The sequence below is a fragment of the Electrophorus electricus genome, chromosome 26 (genome assembly GCF_041902795.1).
Source record: "Electrophorus electricus isolate QZ-2024a chromosome 26, ASM4190279v1, whole genome shotgun sequence".
NCBI classification, from domain to species: domain Eukaryota; kingdom Metazoa; phylum Chordata; class Actinopteri; order Gymnotiformes; family Gymnotidae; genus Electrophorus; species Electrophorus electricus.
Genome location: NC_137522.1, coordinates 6,979,625 through 6,995,000, shown reverse-complemented (window position 1 = coordinate 6,995,000; position 15,376 = coordinate 6,979,625). Strand labels below are relative to the sequence as shown.

The 15,376-nt window shown below is 43.6% G+C and overlaps 1 protein-coding gene and 1 long non-coding RNA gene across 3 annotated transcripts; one reads left to right on the top strand and one right to left on the bottom strand.

Moving 5' to 3' along the window:
* The first annotated feature begins 449 nt into the window (after positions 1-449).
* LOC118240835 (uncharacterized) lies at positions 450-7,929 on the top strand. The gene is made up of 2 exons (XR_004775675.2): positions 450-803; positions 5,088-7,929. It is a non-coding gene; the product is annotated as an uncharacterized LOC118240835 (long non-coding RNA).
* A 3,227-nt stretch (positions 7,930-11,156) lies between these two features.
* s1pr4 (sphingosine-1-phosphate receptor 4) lies at positions 11,157-13,675 on the bottom strand. 2 transcript variants are annotated; one of them, XM_027010662.3, is made up of 2 exons: positions 13,526-13,675; positions 11,157-12,983 (listed from the first exon to the last, which is right to left on the bottom strand). In XM_027010662.3, exon 2 carries the CDS (start codon positions 12,829-12,831, stop codon positions 11,662-11,664), a length of 1,170 nt encoding a protein of 389 aa, XP_026866463.2. In that variant the 5' UTR covers positions 12,832-12,983; positions 13,526-13,675; the 3' UTR covers positions 11,157-11,661. The 2 variants fall into 2 exon arrangements, with proteins under 2 accessions (XP_026866463.2, XP_026866464.2); XM_027010663.3 differs by having other exon boundaries at positions 11,157-12,980; positions 13,526-13,623.
* Positions 13,676-15,376: the final 1,701 nt, after the last annotated feature.

Genomic DNA, 15,376 nt, shown 5'->3' with positions numbered 1-15,376 from the left:
AGAGAGAGAGAGAGAGGGAGGGGGGAGAGAGAGTGAGGGGGAGAGAGGGAGGGGGAGAGAGTGAGAGAGAGGGAGAGAAAGGGAGGGGAAGAGAGAGAGAGAAAGGGGGAGGAAGAGAGGGGAGAAAGGGAGGGGAAGAGAGAGAGAGAAAGGGGGGAGGAAGAGAGAGAGAGAGAGAGGGAGGGGAGAGAGAGAGAGGGAGAGAGAGAGAGGGAGAGAGAGAGAGAGAGAGGAGAGAGGGAGGGGAGGAGAGAGGGAGGGGAGAGAGAAGAGGGAGGAAGAGAGAGAGAGAGAGAGAGGGGAGAGAGAGAGAGAAGAGGAGAGGGAGAGAGAGAGAGAGAGGGGGAGAGAGAGAGAGAGAGGGAGGGGAGAGAGAGAGAGAGAGAGAGAGAGAGGGAGGGGGAGAGAGAGAGAGAGAGGGGGGAGGGAGGGCGTAGTACAGGCGGATTCATAAATGCGCTGTCGTCCACATGGGACAACCAGTTAACACTTTAAGTGTCTCCATCTTTCTTGCACTCTCCGGCTTGTTCTGTCCCTCTACCCCCCCCCCCTCTCTCTCTCATATTCCGACCGTTCCTGAGGTGTGACAGCAGTCGGGAGGAGGGAGAAGGATTCATCAGGATACGGTGGAGGGGTTTGGTCCCTTGCAACGCTCAAACTTCCCAACACCCAGGCTCACTCCAGGAATCGGGCACGGCACCGACGTAGCTGTGGGATCTGAAATAGCCAGTTCATGTTCATGCTTTAAAGCAAGCACTGCCGTTTATGAACTGTACTTCAAGGTAGCAGCACATTTAAGCATGGTAAGTTCTCTTACTCGATCTCTATCTCCCTCCAGCCAGGTAAAAAGAGAATTTAGTTATAAATGTGTAAGAAATACCGTATGATGCATCTGACTATGTGTAGGCTATGTATTAGGCTGTATACTTATAAAAATGTTAGTCAAGGTGAAGCGTTCCTCATGGAATGTAATGAATAGGTTTCTCTAAAAATGGTAGCGATAGAGAGGTGTTCCTCCAGAGGGGTCCTATGGCCTTTGACAGATGCAGGGTGCAGCTGTAGTCCCAATATGCTTACAGTTAGCCTACACTGAATGGTGATTTCCAAGAAACGCGTGTGTGTGTGTGTGTGTGTGTGTGTGTGTGTGTGTGTGTGTGTGTGTTGGTGTGCGTTTCAATAAATTGATGAAGCGTTTTTGTTTTTTGTTTTTTATTTAATCCACGTGCTCAAGTTGTCCTACTTTTCCAGTGAGAACAAGCCGGCCAACACGATTCATCCAAACTATTACACTTAAGGAAGGAGGCACTGATGAGACAGATCGGCACATTTTTAATTTGGAATTTGGATTGGAAACGGCGCCAAATTTCAACGCCAAAATTCTCGATGTGTGCAACCAATACAAGCTCACACATGCAAAAAAAGAAAACAGACCGGCTGCGAGTAAGCTATTAAGAGCGATCTTACACACCCAGACTTCAATTGTGTATTATTAAACAACAAAGCAACAGAAACTACTTTTGGACCATTAGAACAAATTGTCAATTTAGTCAGTTTGACTTAAGTAATAATAATAATAATAACAACAGGTTAAAATGTCACAGAGTAGCTCATTTAGAGAGTAGCTCATAATCCCAAGATTACATACCAACCAATATATAAATTCTAGATGTGAATTTGCTTTTCTTTTAGGAAAGCATAGATTTCAGTATAGCATCTAAGTATTAATAAACCAAATAAATTTACTTCTTTTAAGGAAGCAAAATAACTCATGAGTTTACTTTGTGTTCTTGGGAACAGCACAGTTGTATATTATGCTCAACGATGTATAATATAATAATAATAACTCTAAAATGTTAATTTAGTAAAATGCTGTGAGATGTTGCATTCTTTGCAATAAGGAAATCTCCATGGAATGAGAGACTGTATATTTGGTGCCTACAATCGGCGTCTCTCCTGGAACACCTGTGCTTGTCAACATTTCAGCAGGGTGAGACATACTGGAGTAGTCTCTCTCTCTCACTCGTTCTAGGAATTCAACATGTCTATTAGATTACAGATAGCATCGGGAAATGAATATAAGAACTGTCAAAACAGTAAAAAGATTTGGTGTTTCCTTGAAACAGGTTTCTGTAGACATGTGACCTTTCCTGATTTTGAGAAATCCAGCAGGGATGTCGATCAGTGTTAACAGTGTCCAGCCCTCTCCATCCAGGTGAACGGCGGTTTGTAACCTTTTAAAGCAGTGCTGTAGAGGTGAGTGTAGGAGTGAAAGCTGCCATTTTAAATGCAGATGGTTTGACTTCCACAGATTCCCCGTCTAAAGCCAGCGAGTGAAAGGATTATCTCATCTGTCACAGGGCCCATCTCTAGTGACCTTTTAACGCACAGCAGCCCAATGGAGCTCAGAATCTCATCTGGCTGAGTGAACTTTTAGACGTCTTGCCTCCTACTGTAAGGTGGGAAAGTTAAGTTGATCCTTATGCTAGCTTGCCACCCTCCCCTGTGGATGTGTACTTGGCTTCTTTGAATAGGTGAATCAGGTGTGTTTAGTGTTCATCAGTGCTTAACGCTACACAGTGAGTAGCCCTCCAGGTGCAGAGGCCGCCACCCTGTTCCACGTGTTATGCGTGTGTAGTTCCATAGTGCAGCTGTGTAGTGTTTGTTTTTTTTTGTAGTGCAGCTCTGTAGTGCTGCACTTCAGGGAACTGTGTAGTGTAGCTCTGTGTTTTCTGAAGTCTACCTGTGTAGCCTATCCATGTATTGCAGCTCTAAAGTGCTGCACTTCAGGGAACTGTGTAGTGTAGCTCTGTGTTTTCTGAAGTCTACCTGTGTAGCCTATCCGTGTATTGCAGCTCTAAAGTGCTGCACTTCAGGGAACTGTGTAGTGTAGCTCTGTGTTTTCTGAAGTCTACCTGTGTAGCCTATCCATGTATTGCAGCTCTAAAGTGCTGCACTTCAGGGAACTGTGTAGTGTAGCTCTGTGTTTTCTGAAGTCTACCTGTGTAGCCTATCCGTGTATTGCAGCTCTAAAGTGCTGCACTTCAGGGAACTGTGTAGTGTAGTTCTGTGTTTTCTGAAGTTTACCTGTGTAGCCTATCCGTGTATTGCAGCTCTAAAGTGGAACCCTGTACTGCTCTCTCTGGCCCGCTTTGTGGTGCCCTCTGCACTGTGGCTCTTGTGTTTTCTGTACTGTAGATCTGTAGTGTATCTATAGTTCGTTCCTGAACATTTCTAATGTAGCCCCACTGCTGTTCGTACTGTGACCCTCCCTGCTTTGAGCCACTTAGCCTAAAAAAAAAATCACACACAATTTTGCACTCTTACTCGCTCAGCTAAGATCAGTTATGTTTTGGGTTACTGCAAGCCAATGTAACAGTCACAGGTTCACTTGGGTTTGACCCTTTTATGTTTTGTTACAATTACTTAGATTCTAACGAACAACCAACTTCATTTCTGTGTTGTAAATTAAGCAACGTCATCTTGCATAGAATCATAATAAATTAATTCAATTAAATCAAAGCGGTTATGATTCAACATTAAACTATTCAGCCATACAAAAAGGTTTTGCTCATTTGTAAAGATTACCAAAGGCCTATGTCATACAGTGTCCTAAACCACATCAGTAAGTCTGTGTAAATTTGCTTAAGAACCAGGTGCTATTTGATGCAAGATTTGCTCATATCATGAAAAGATATTTTGTCCCAAACTATTTCTTGCTAATTACACATAGTAACACTGATTCAGGAAATGTGTTTTGGCTGATTGCCTATATTTAGTCTATGCAAGTAAAATACTGTTTAGTTTCATTTTCTAGATGCGCCTCTTTTCTGTTCTGTTCTGTTGGGTTCTGATTCACAGCTTAGTAAGAGCCAAGGATGTTAACCCAAAGCCAGGCATATGTTTTTGCCCTGCTGCTAAACCCTTTCGCTACTCTGCAATTTCCTGGTGAACCAGAAGTCTGTATTCCCTGCCTCTATATTCCCTGCCTGGACCAGAAATCTATATTGCTTGTCTCTGTTGTGTAAACAGAGTTCATGACTTATTCAGAATTTAGGAGGTTATGTGCTGTATAGTCACAATAAAGAAGATATCTGCATATGTGTGTAAACGGTGTATCTAGAGCATTTGATAGAATGCATACGATCTGTATTGTATTTAAAAGCTCTGAGATCAGGGAAAAATGCAGCAGTCTTCATACTTGGGTAGCACGACACAATCAGGCTATTATGAGAACGCTGTGAGGGAGGCCCAGGAATTTTCCAGTGGAGGACAGAAACAATAATACAGGACATTTTTCTACCGCTTGAAAAAAAAAAATCACTCGACATGAGCTTGAAATTCAAATTGATTTATTTTTTTTCCTTTGCTTGTGATGACCAAGTTTCAATTTCCTTATTCTGTCCTTTCTCTTGAAAAGAGGTGTTGAAGTTTGACAAATCTTTATTTATTGTATCCTTATTTTATAAGACTCATGTTTATGTATGGTCACATTATTCAGTAAGAAATGTCACTTTTGGTAGCTACCAATATAAGTCTCTGGATACATATTTGTCCAGTAGCTATTCACAGTGCATGTTGTACAAACCTTTCCAAATAAGACCAGTATTCCACTGAGAAAATTGGAGTGACGAGTCTGAAGTGAACATCTGTGACCAGGTGCTTTAACCAGACACATCTGCTGTTTAAACTCCAACCACGGTCCTTATCCTCTTCATGGCCATCCACTAAACATGAAATCTCATATCAAAGAACACCTAATTGCATTCCATCTTTGCAGCCTTCTGAAACGGTTATTCCTGGTCCTAAAAACCCGTCCTTAAAGTGATCGATTGCTGATCTAGATACAGAGTGCACAAAGCCTCTTGGGTAAATTTCATAACTGGATTCATACTTAGGGTAGCTCTAAGTGGAGACAGACAAAACAATCATGGGTTTGGCTGAAAGCCCCTTAAACTGGACCAGCTGGAATATAAACCAGTGAGTCCAGCCTATACACCACAGCGGTGGGATGTTCTGGGTAATAAACGCCAGACCGTCACCTGGCTTTGGGAGGGCTTACGGTCTCCTCTCCCTCTCTCCCCCCACAGGGCCACGGCAGCATCCGGGGAGCATCTGATCAGCAGCTGCCGTGCTCCGGAAGCCAGCAAGCGGAGGGTGAGAGGCTGGCCGTGGTGGGGAGGGTTCCTGGCACCGTGATTTGGTGGACAAACAGAACTAAAAATCACATTGCCAGGGATTTCCACCCCTGCATGGCTCTCGAGGTGCTCAGGACCTGCACCACTGCCACAGGCGTACGCAGAAGGCCGAAATAGAAAGCAGTGGAAGATGGCGGCGGCACACGGTGCGCGACGCGTGACTTCGAGGTCAAATGCTCGGGATGCGAGAGATGCCGTCGATGTCGGTGTTGCGGCACAGCGCGCCGGCACTGCCTTTGATGCTCTGCAGGTTTTTGCGTGTTAGAATGCTGCACTGAATTAAATGGAGTGCTCTGTCTGTGCTTGCGCAACCTCTCAGGCGTCCAGTTCATCTGAGTGCAGCCCTTCGGCGTGTTTTTCATGCTCAATAACACAAACAGAGAATCACGTCTTTGGAAATATCACATATCCTCTGGAATGAATAGATAATGACTTACTGGAATGGCAGCGGAGTGAAAGGGCGTCTGGCTCTTCTCTCAGACTCAGAAAAAGGAAACTTTGTAGGTCCCCTGCACTCTTGCGCTGCTTGTAGTGGGTTTTTATTAGTATGCTGACTATGCAAACCACATGTCACGCAGAGCAATGATTCATAAGACGACAATGTTGACAAGCCATCGCTGTCGCCCATGTTGCACTCGCGTGCTACAGACTGCCTGATGAGAGTGTTTTCCCACATTGAGCTTTGTTGCCTCACCAGATCAAACAGATCATCGTTACTTGCTCAAGGTGCAGAGCTTAGCTAATTGGTGAGCATTGATCCCGTAAATATACTGTTCACAGTGGCTAAGTTCAGCGTCTGCAGCGAGACAACTGACGGGATGTTGAAAAGCTTTGTTGGACATCCACTCTACTGCTCTAGCAGAGCCTAAAACTGGGATAATGAGAGGGCGCTCTAGAGGACCGCGAGGTTCTGCCAGGTCGGCTCAGAGGTGTCTGAAGGGATGTCAGAGTGCAGTAAGTTACCCATAAAGAAGGACCGTAAAGGTCAGACCAGTTGTGGCATGCCAGTTTCTTGTTGGCTCTCGCTAAAAAGCAGTTTTGGCACCTACCAATAGCATTGGCTTACGTGGCACCTCCGCCTGCCCGTAGACCTGAAGTGGGCACCAGGTCAAAGCTCCATTAGCAAAGATGGGCAAAGCCAAAATGGAAAGCTCACATTTCGTGCTTTGTTCCTCCAAAACACATCATTAGGCACTGAGTATTTATGTATGGCTATATTAATTCCTACTCACTGGTTCTCACTGATGTAGACATTATAGGCTCTAGACATTACCAGACAGAATGAACTGCTTGCTTCCCACATCTAAATCACACTCTTCCCGCCCAGTTCCACGATGAGTCAGATCTTGTCATAACAGCAGCATTCCTGACAATGGGGGTCCAACATCAGAGTAGCCAATGACGGACAACGTTCGAGAAGAACAGCAACAAGCAATAATAACTCAAAAGCCTGAAGGTTGAGGCCTCCGGTGCCTGCTGAGCTGGTATCAGTGTGTCCACAGAGAGCTGGCTCAGCTCAGCAGGAACAGAAGTCCCAGCCAACGTACAGCGCCTCCTGCATCCACCGCGCTGCGCATAGCAACGCCGTGATGAAATGTGAATCGTTCAGCCGTTGGGAAGAGGGGTTAGGGTGTACTGGAGCTGCGGCATAGTGATGAACACACTATCTGTTCAAACAGATTTCATACCACAAGTAAGGCCACAGATGTGGATGCAGTTAATCCAAGACCAGGTTTTTAGACTGCTTGTTGTTGTTTTTTGCATTTGTGTGTGTGTGTGTGTGTTTTGCAAAAAGTCTGATGGCAGATTTCTACCTGTTTCTACCTGCTAATCCAATTTCCTTTACCTAAGAAGGCAGGCAACGCCTGCAGTGTCGCGACGTGGTCTTATGCATTAAACTGAGTCAGGATGAATTATGGCAAGTCCCTTTTTTTAGGCCATATTGTCATCTCCATTTAACCGGAGTGAATAATGGTAGTCATAGATCTCCTCCCCTCAGCCCGTTTGCACTAGTCTAACTTTAGCTTCCATTCTTCATTTCTGGAGGACACCCTTCCTTTAGAAAGCACAGAAAGTTTACAACTAGGTGCGGAAGAAAGCCCAGAAGGTCTCGCCTCACCCGAATCAGATTTCGCTGTGAAAACTCCATCATTTAGGTTTCCATGTGATAATGATGTCCTCATTAAGGCTGCTTAAACCTCACATGACATGCTTTGATGGTGTAGGGTGTCGTATTATTTAAAGATCTCTGAGAGCTCCCACAGCGTCTTGCCGTTTTAGCCCCAGTCTCCTCAGAACAAATGAGTTCTTTTGTATGAGAGACTTCGTTCGTTCGTTCGTTCATTCATTCATTCATTCATTCAGTGCTTCGCGTGACACCTAAATACCACATCGCCGTAAGAACATTAGCATCTCTTACTATTTAAAAATTCTTTATTGAAGTTCCACAATATAGACAACTACACGAATCATGTTCAATGCACAGAAACACTACAGTTGTTAAACGAGTGTGTGAGTGGAGGCCGCTGTATTGAGGACCTTGGGCAAACAGAGGCCATGGCAGTTTCTTATGTCAGTGACCTGCTACGCAGAAGAATGCCCGTATATGTTTCTTTAAGGTAAGATTATCCTCGTTCTTTTTACTCGCCATTCTCTCTCTCTCTCTCTCTCTCTCTCTCTCTCTCTCTCTCTCTCTCGTACAGACAGCCTTTCAATAAAGATCTTTTTCACTCAATGCCGAATCGATTTTCTCAATAGATCCAGCATAAAGTGAACCACGATGACGCAGGTTTCACTTTCAGTGCGCCACGATGCCGCTCCCCTTGCGGAGTGGACGAGGATAAGTTTCGGCCGAGCCCTTTTAGCCGTACAGCTGTCAAACCAAGAGGACAAGCCAAGACCGCATTCGTCCAGTTCCCTTTTCCCTCCCCATTCCAGATATGATGTCACATGTAGGCGAAGAAACAAGCCAGGAAGGTCAGCTTCAGGGCACCAACGGAATGTTCAGTGTAATATCCATCACGCAACGCAACCGACAATGTTTCCTACGGCGCACAAACAAACGGTTGTACACTTATTCAGATTACTGAGTGATCAGGGTTTGGTCTTGGTCACATTTCAAATCGAGCGATTCGAGGGTATGAAATTCTTACTGGAAAGATCTTGAAATTAAAAGGATGAATTTTGTCAATGAATGGAATATCACTTAATCTCCTTAAGTGAAATCTAATTCTACCACCACCCAGTAATTCACACAGGGAACGCGCCCAACAGGTATAAGCTGCACTTAATGGAATGCATCTTAAAAAGGTCCATCACATACTTACCTGTAAAACACCTGCGGGCTATGAACAGTAATTACAAAGGGGGGCACAGCCACTCATGCAGCAACAGCCATTAACCCTTCACCTTTCCTCTCCGAGGCTGACAGGCAACTGAACTCTCACACATGTACACTGTGTTACTGATCAGGCTGCCATGAACCAAATACAACGATCCTCTAGATGTGACAGTGATTGAGTTTTACTAAAACGGATATTACTTGTGCACAATTATAAGTGAATGTGAATTTCTGCACCAAAGTGAACGTTTTAAACATAACTTGAGCACAAATGCTCAGCTGTGTAATATGGTTGTGAAAAGGAAATGGCGCAAGGCCAAGTACGAGACTTTTTCTTGGTCATGTACTGACAAATGTCAGGGTGTTGGGGAAACTCCTTAGGAATCTTCCTGCAATTGTGGCAGGTGTCTCAACCACTTGATTTAGCACAATGAAACTTCCTTCAGCGAAAAAGGATAATCTGTCTTGTACTACTAATGCAAGACAAAGTGGGGTTAATTATCCATCATTTTTAATAAGTTGTCAACCACCAATGGAGAAGATAGCCTCTTCTATGCCAGGTTACAGAACCTTACAAAATGACCCCCCCCCCCCCAAAAAAAAAGTCATCAGAATCGTCTGCATTACTAATGACAATGATATTTTTGTGGCGTCATTGTATTTTAAAAGACTGACACCCTATGTGAATTCATTATAAAATTATATCAGTTTTATGTAACAAAATATCATGTGACTGAAAAGTGTTCCGCCAATGTGCCAGAGAAGCTCCAAGTTCACGAAGAGGAAAGTTATTTCTCTAATGATGACATGGTTAGCTTACAGTGGGCCACTACCTATAAGTCATTAAAAAAGTTCACCTCTACAGAATAAATGACCCCCTGAAGTACCACCGATAATTCTATGAATTTGAAAGAAGGCTTCGGAAGGGAAGACCAGCGATCATTCTAAAGTTATAGATATGCACCCTATAGGAAAAACATACAAAATGATAACTCTAATAACACAAATAAATGTTTGCACATCCCAGTAAGCAATGTTGGAAGTACTGTGAGAAAATGAAATTTGCAGTAGACCACCACCCAGGTACCTTGACAAGGCCACCCACTCAAATCTCAGCATCAGAGCAAGAAGGGGACTCGTGAGCGAAGCCACGAGGAGATCAGCAATCACTCTGAAGGCGCTCCAGAGCTCAGTGGCTGAGATGGGGGCGAAGGTGCACCAGTCACTGATGTCAAGAGTTGTACATACAATGGCCTTATATGGGACAGAAGGAAACCATTACTGAACAAAGCATGACTGGAGTTTGCCAGAAAGCTTCTAAGTTACGGAAATAATGGAGGTTTAGTCCAAAATTCATAACACTACGTGCAACACCAACCTAACTGCTTGTTGCCGTCAAGTATAAAGGGGGCAGGGCTATGTTGTAAGAATGCTTTCCTCCTTGGGGACAGGGCTGGTACAAAATACAAGACAGTATTTCAAGCTAATTTGCTTCAGTCTGCTAAAAAACTAAAACTTGGAAGAAAAGCCCGGCAACGCAGGGGTGGTTGAATAACAAAAAGGAAAAATGTTCCAGGCCCCCCGTGCAACACAGACGTTGTCGGTCCCGTCATCCGTGGATCCGGAGTTTGATCCCAGTTGCTGGAACAGGGAGTGAGGGGTGGCATACTCTCTCCACTGTCAACTGCGGCAACTCTGGCCAATCAGGGGTGTCGTGTGAGCTCACGCATCTGAGTGTGTTACTCCGCCCCCTGATGCAGCTTGGAAAGACGCAATAATTGGCTGCATGCGCCTCAGAGAAAGCAGGGTGGGCGAAAATAGGGCAGAATTACCCGTTGGGGGGAAATTGGCTACAACTAAAAATAGGGAGAAAGTCCAAAGAAAAAGAGTTAAATGTTAAGGTCTCGGTCCAACTGAGAATGAAAGGGCCAAGCTGTGTGAAATTCAAGTGCTTATCAGCCTTCAAAGACGCTGCTGGGAAGGACAGACTGTAGCAGTGCACTGGAGTGTGAGGCTGAGTGAATATCCATGTGTGCCACAGCATTAGCTTCCACATTCACGTTCAGTTTGGTTAAATAATTATTAAGCATTTGCTTAAACAGACCAGTACATGAAGGCCATCTGGGTATTTTACTGTGTCCAGATACAAAACCTGTTTCATTCTGGGCATTCCTTTGCAGTTCTGAATGAAGAAAGGTCTAAACTTACATTTACATTCAAAACAGACCAATATATAAATTTTAAGTCTTGGGTATTATCAATCCATAGCAATAAAATACACTGGAACAATATTCATGATCAAATAACTTGCCCAGTACAGAGATCACCTAATAAGACATTCCTATGGACTAACTTATTAGACTCATTTATGTGGTGCAAGATTTGAATATGGCTTCACTTTCCAAGGTCTATGACTTGTATAAGGCATATAAAGACAACAACAACAAAAAACATACAAACAATGGTTGTCATATGTGATAACTGGAAAATGATATAATAAAGAATAAATAAAATATCATTGCACTTAAAAATCTTAACATCTCTCTTTTGAGGTCAAGCAGGAAATCATTCACTCTGAAGGTGAATCCCAACTGTTAAATATGACCAAAACCAAACGAATCAAGAGGATTCAAGATTCAAATAATCAAAGATTTTATTTATGCTTTTAAAAGTACAGACATTCTATGTTTACTTGTGTGGTCCAAGCATTTGAATTAAAATGCAATAAAGTCACAGTAAATAATTATATAAAAATATTTCTTTACTCGTTCAGTTAATCATAGAGATTTTATAGGACACTGCTCAGTCAGTCTTTCAATTATGTATTCACAAAACACATGTATCAGTTACAACATACAGATATATATATATATATATATACACACACACAACATTCTTACATTAATCCTTACAGATGTCTGTGTACATGTGCATTTCAGCAAATCACAGTGGACAACAAGGAAATGCTAAACAAAGTGCAAAACAAAAATCTGAAAAACAACAAGCATATGTTTGTATGTGTTTGTGGGTGTGTGTGTGTGTGTGTGTGTGTGTGTGCCAGCTGAGGTGGAACAACTCAGAGAGTGTGCAGAGGTGTGTGTGCTGTGGCAAGTGAGCACCTGCGGTCTAACCACTTGAAGCAGACAGGCAGGAGGTGGTGGAGCTCAGTCTGCTTTTCCTGCTGCTCCGCGCTGGGGCCTGGGGACTCGTGCTCAGGTTCCTCACTTTGCTGAAGCTGTTGCGCAAGCTGCTGTGGTGGCTTCCCGACGTGCTCGATGTCTCTTTGGACAGGAAGCTCTTGGCGTTGCAGATGCCCAGTCTTAGGCAGCAGCAGCACAGCAGCTGACTGATGGCCTTGCGCAGCTCCAGGCTCCCGAAGGAGTAGATGCAAGGGTTTATGGCCGAGTTGAACACGGCCAGGGCGATGAACCAGTGGGCTTTGAGGAGACCGCCGCAGTGGCGAGAGTAGCAGAAGTAGTCCACCAGGAGCAGGACGAACAGCGGCCCCCAGCACACCACGAAGGTTCCCACGATGGAGATGACCGCCTTGAGGAGCCGAAGGGAACGGTTCAGGTTCCGAATGGAGCACTTTTTGGCACTGCCTCGGACGTGCCAGTAGATGGCAAAGTAGACCGCGCCGATGGTCAGGAGGATGACGAAGAAGATGACCAGTGCGAAGAGGATGTAGCTCTTGGAGTAGAGGGGCAGGAACGTGGAGCAGCTGCTCAGGTGGCACACGCAGTTCCAGCCGAAGAGAGGCAGGAGGCCGATGGCGAATGCTGTCACCCAGCTGAGCGCCACCAGGACGTAGACGCGGTAGGTCTTCTGGGATGGCTTGGGGTGCGCGGACTTCATCATGGTGGTGCAGCGCTCGATGGCGATCAGCAGCAGGCTGAAGATGGAGGCGGCCAGGGCCACGAAGAGCAGGCCCTCGCGCAGGAGCCAGAGCATGGGGGTCAGGAGGAACGTTCGGCTGCCCGACATGCAGATGTTGATCACATAGGCGGTGCCGGTGAGCAGGTCGCTGAGCGTGATGTTGGCGATGCAGATGTAGACCCAGCGATGGCGCTGTCGCATGCCGAACAGCACAGCCAGCAGCACCACAAGGTTCTCTAGGATGATGAAGATGCTCAGGCAGAGGAAGAGGACCGCACCAATGCTCAGGACCCCCTCGTCGTCCTTGCGGTTCTGTAGCCTCCCAGTGTGGTTGTAGTGCGCCACGATCACATTGTGGTTGCCCCCGCCGTAGACGTCAGGGCAAGAGGTGGAGGAGCTGAGGGCGTGTAAAAACTTCATGGTGGACGGCCGCTGATGGGAAGACTAGTTCCACTTTCGCCAGGAAAACCCTGATACAGAGCCCGTTGGGCAGTCAAACTCTCTCTCCAGACTGCGGATAGGAGGAAATGGAAACGGTGTCCTGTAGGTTCTTACCCTCCTACGCTACTCTGCTGTGACCGAAAGATGCTGGTTAGTGCTACATAAATGTAATCTGGTATGCCCTTTATAGGACTAAAAGCAAAAATAAAAAAGAAAAACAGAAATATAAACATGCTGAGGACTTCCTCAGACAGCACATGGTGCTACAAGACTTTGTGGTGGTTGGAAAGCATTTAAATATCTCTAGTTTCACTACTACCCTTTGTGGTTATAGGTGGAGTTTCCTTTACTCGCCTGTATGTTTTAAAGGCTTACATGTGATTTACAGAACATACAACAAACAATATTTAAATGTCCTGTCTAAATCAGAAACAACATTAACATACTGTAGATTGTCAATATAGTAGAAAAATTATATTTATAAACACATAGATGCATGTGAATGCATTTTTTTTTTTGCAGAAAAAAAACAAGGATTTTCTTTTTTTTAAATAATGTCCTATATTTTGTTTGCCATTTAATGGGGATAAATATAATTAAATATCATTAAATATTATAAAGCATATGTTAGCAATCTTATATGCTTTTAAGGTTTGTTTTAGTTCACATTTACCTCTTGCTTGTGATACTGGAGAGTGTGTAGCCATCCATCCTCTGTCTCGACAGAGCCCGTGGTGCTCTACTCTCATCAGCTATATGCAGTTCTGACAAGGAAGGAAACTCACAGACACACCCAGTGGAGAAGGGGCTTGCAGATGTAAAATGTTGTATCTTTACACGGTTTCCTCTCTTTAAGAGAATATAGCGTGGTTGTCATGTTCCAGGAGTACGTGTGTGTGTTGTCTCATGCACTGTCATGGTACCTCATGCATCGCAGAATAAAATATGACATCGTAAATAAAATAAACTGAGATCAAATAAAGTAGAATAACACGAATGTTTTGGCAGAGAAGGACTGATAACAGAGATATGTTCATTTTAATCGTATTGTTTACAGGCATTTAATTTAGTGGCAGAGCTTGCGTGAACAGATGAAACTACACTACTGACTTAGGTTAGTCTACGTTTTGGTTTATATCCAATTTTGAGTGTATCTAGTTTGTTGCTGAAGTTCACGTGTCATTGCGATACTACACAACGATATTGCAATAGGCTTTGAATACTTCTAACATTATGCCATCTGTCTTACAACAGCTTAATCTTGGCAAAAAAATTGGTTACCCAACATTTTCGCAGAACCCACTCAGCAAACAGGAACTCTTTTCTCAGTTCAATCTTGTCCCAACTGCATGAAATCTGAAAAAAAAGATAAATAAATACGCTTTTAAAACTATCAGACTGACTCTTCATGTCTGATCTTATACACACATCGTCAACATTTTGACTGTGAACTATTTTCTACAAATTCTATGTACTGTGCTCTATTTTGGCAAGACGAATCATGTAATTGTCAGATTTTTCCAATAGTAATTACTCAAATTATCATTTATCATAAAAAAACAAACAAATAAATAATTATGTAGTTCAGCCTTTTGTGTTTGATAAAACATGGTAACAGCCAGTATTCTTTTTAAGTAGATTTCTCTTTCTCTAAAGTCATGAATAGATAGTAAATCATAAGTAACTGGTAGCATGTTGTTTTTTCCTTTATTTTTGATCTCAAAACTACCTTCAGCCACTGGCGTCAGCTAAAGTAAAAGGGTGACATCTGAAACTACCACATCCTGAGGTACACCCTTAACAGCCGCCAACGCCCTAACACTGTTCGTCTGCAAATCAAAACAAATTTTCAAACGATTAACCCCCTGCATGGTTTACACCACTCACAAAAAAGCTTATTAGGAATAAAGAGGACACTTGTGTGAGAGCTTATTTCTACAACCTCAAGTTTTCAGAAAGTCTTTCTGAAACTTTTTGTCCTACAGTATTTGTCATATTGTGATACTGCTAGCTTTACTTGTCTTTTTTTTCTGTTCATTGCTAAACTAACACTGAGCTAATTTGGAAAGGTATGAATAATAAATAAGTTCTATTTAAATAATACCTTATTGACTCTAATGAGTCTTTGGCACTAAACTCATTAAGTAGTGAAGAACTAGTCTTAAGCTCATAAAGATATGAGACATCTCCTTTATTTTCGCATAGATGGATTCCTACTCTAGAAATCCTCCAAGCATGCAACAACAACTTTGCTCTTAGCTGACTATTTTTCCAATTACTATTGGAAAAATCTTAGCACCTGAAGAACTCCAGACCCAGCAATATTGAACAGGAGTCTTAACTGGCACTGGTTAGAGTATCGCAACCTCTCTGGTGGAAGTGGCACCCTCGTAACATGATAACAAGTGGAACTGCCAATAGTAGTAAACATGTCAGTGTGATAAGGCTCAGGTGTTGCTTTTCTTGAGAAACATGGGAGTCACATGCTGAAGTTGCTGTCCACCTTTTATCAACAGTTGGCTTT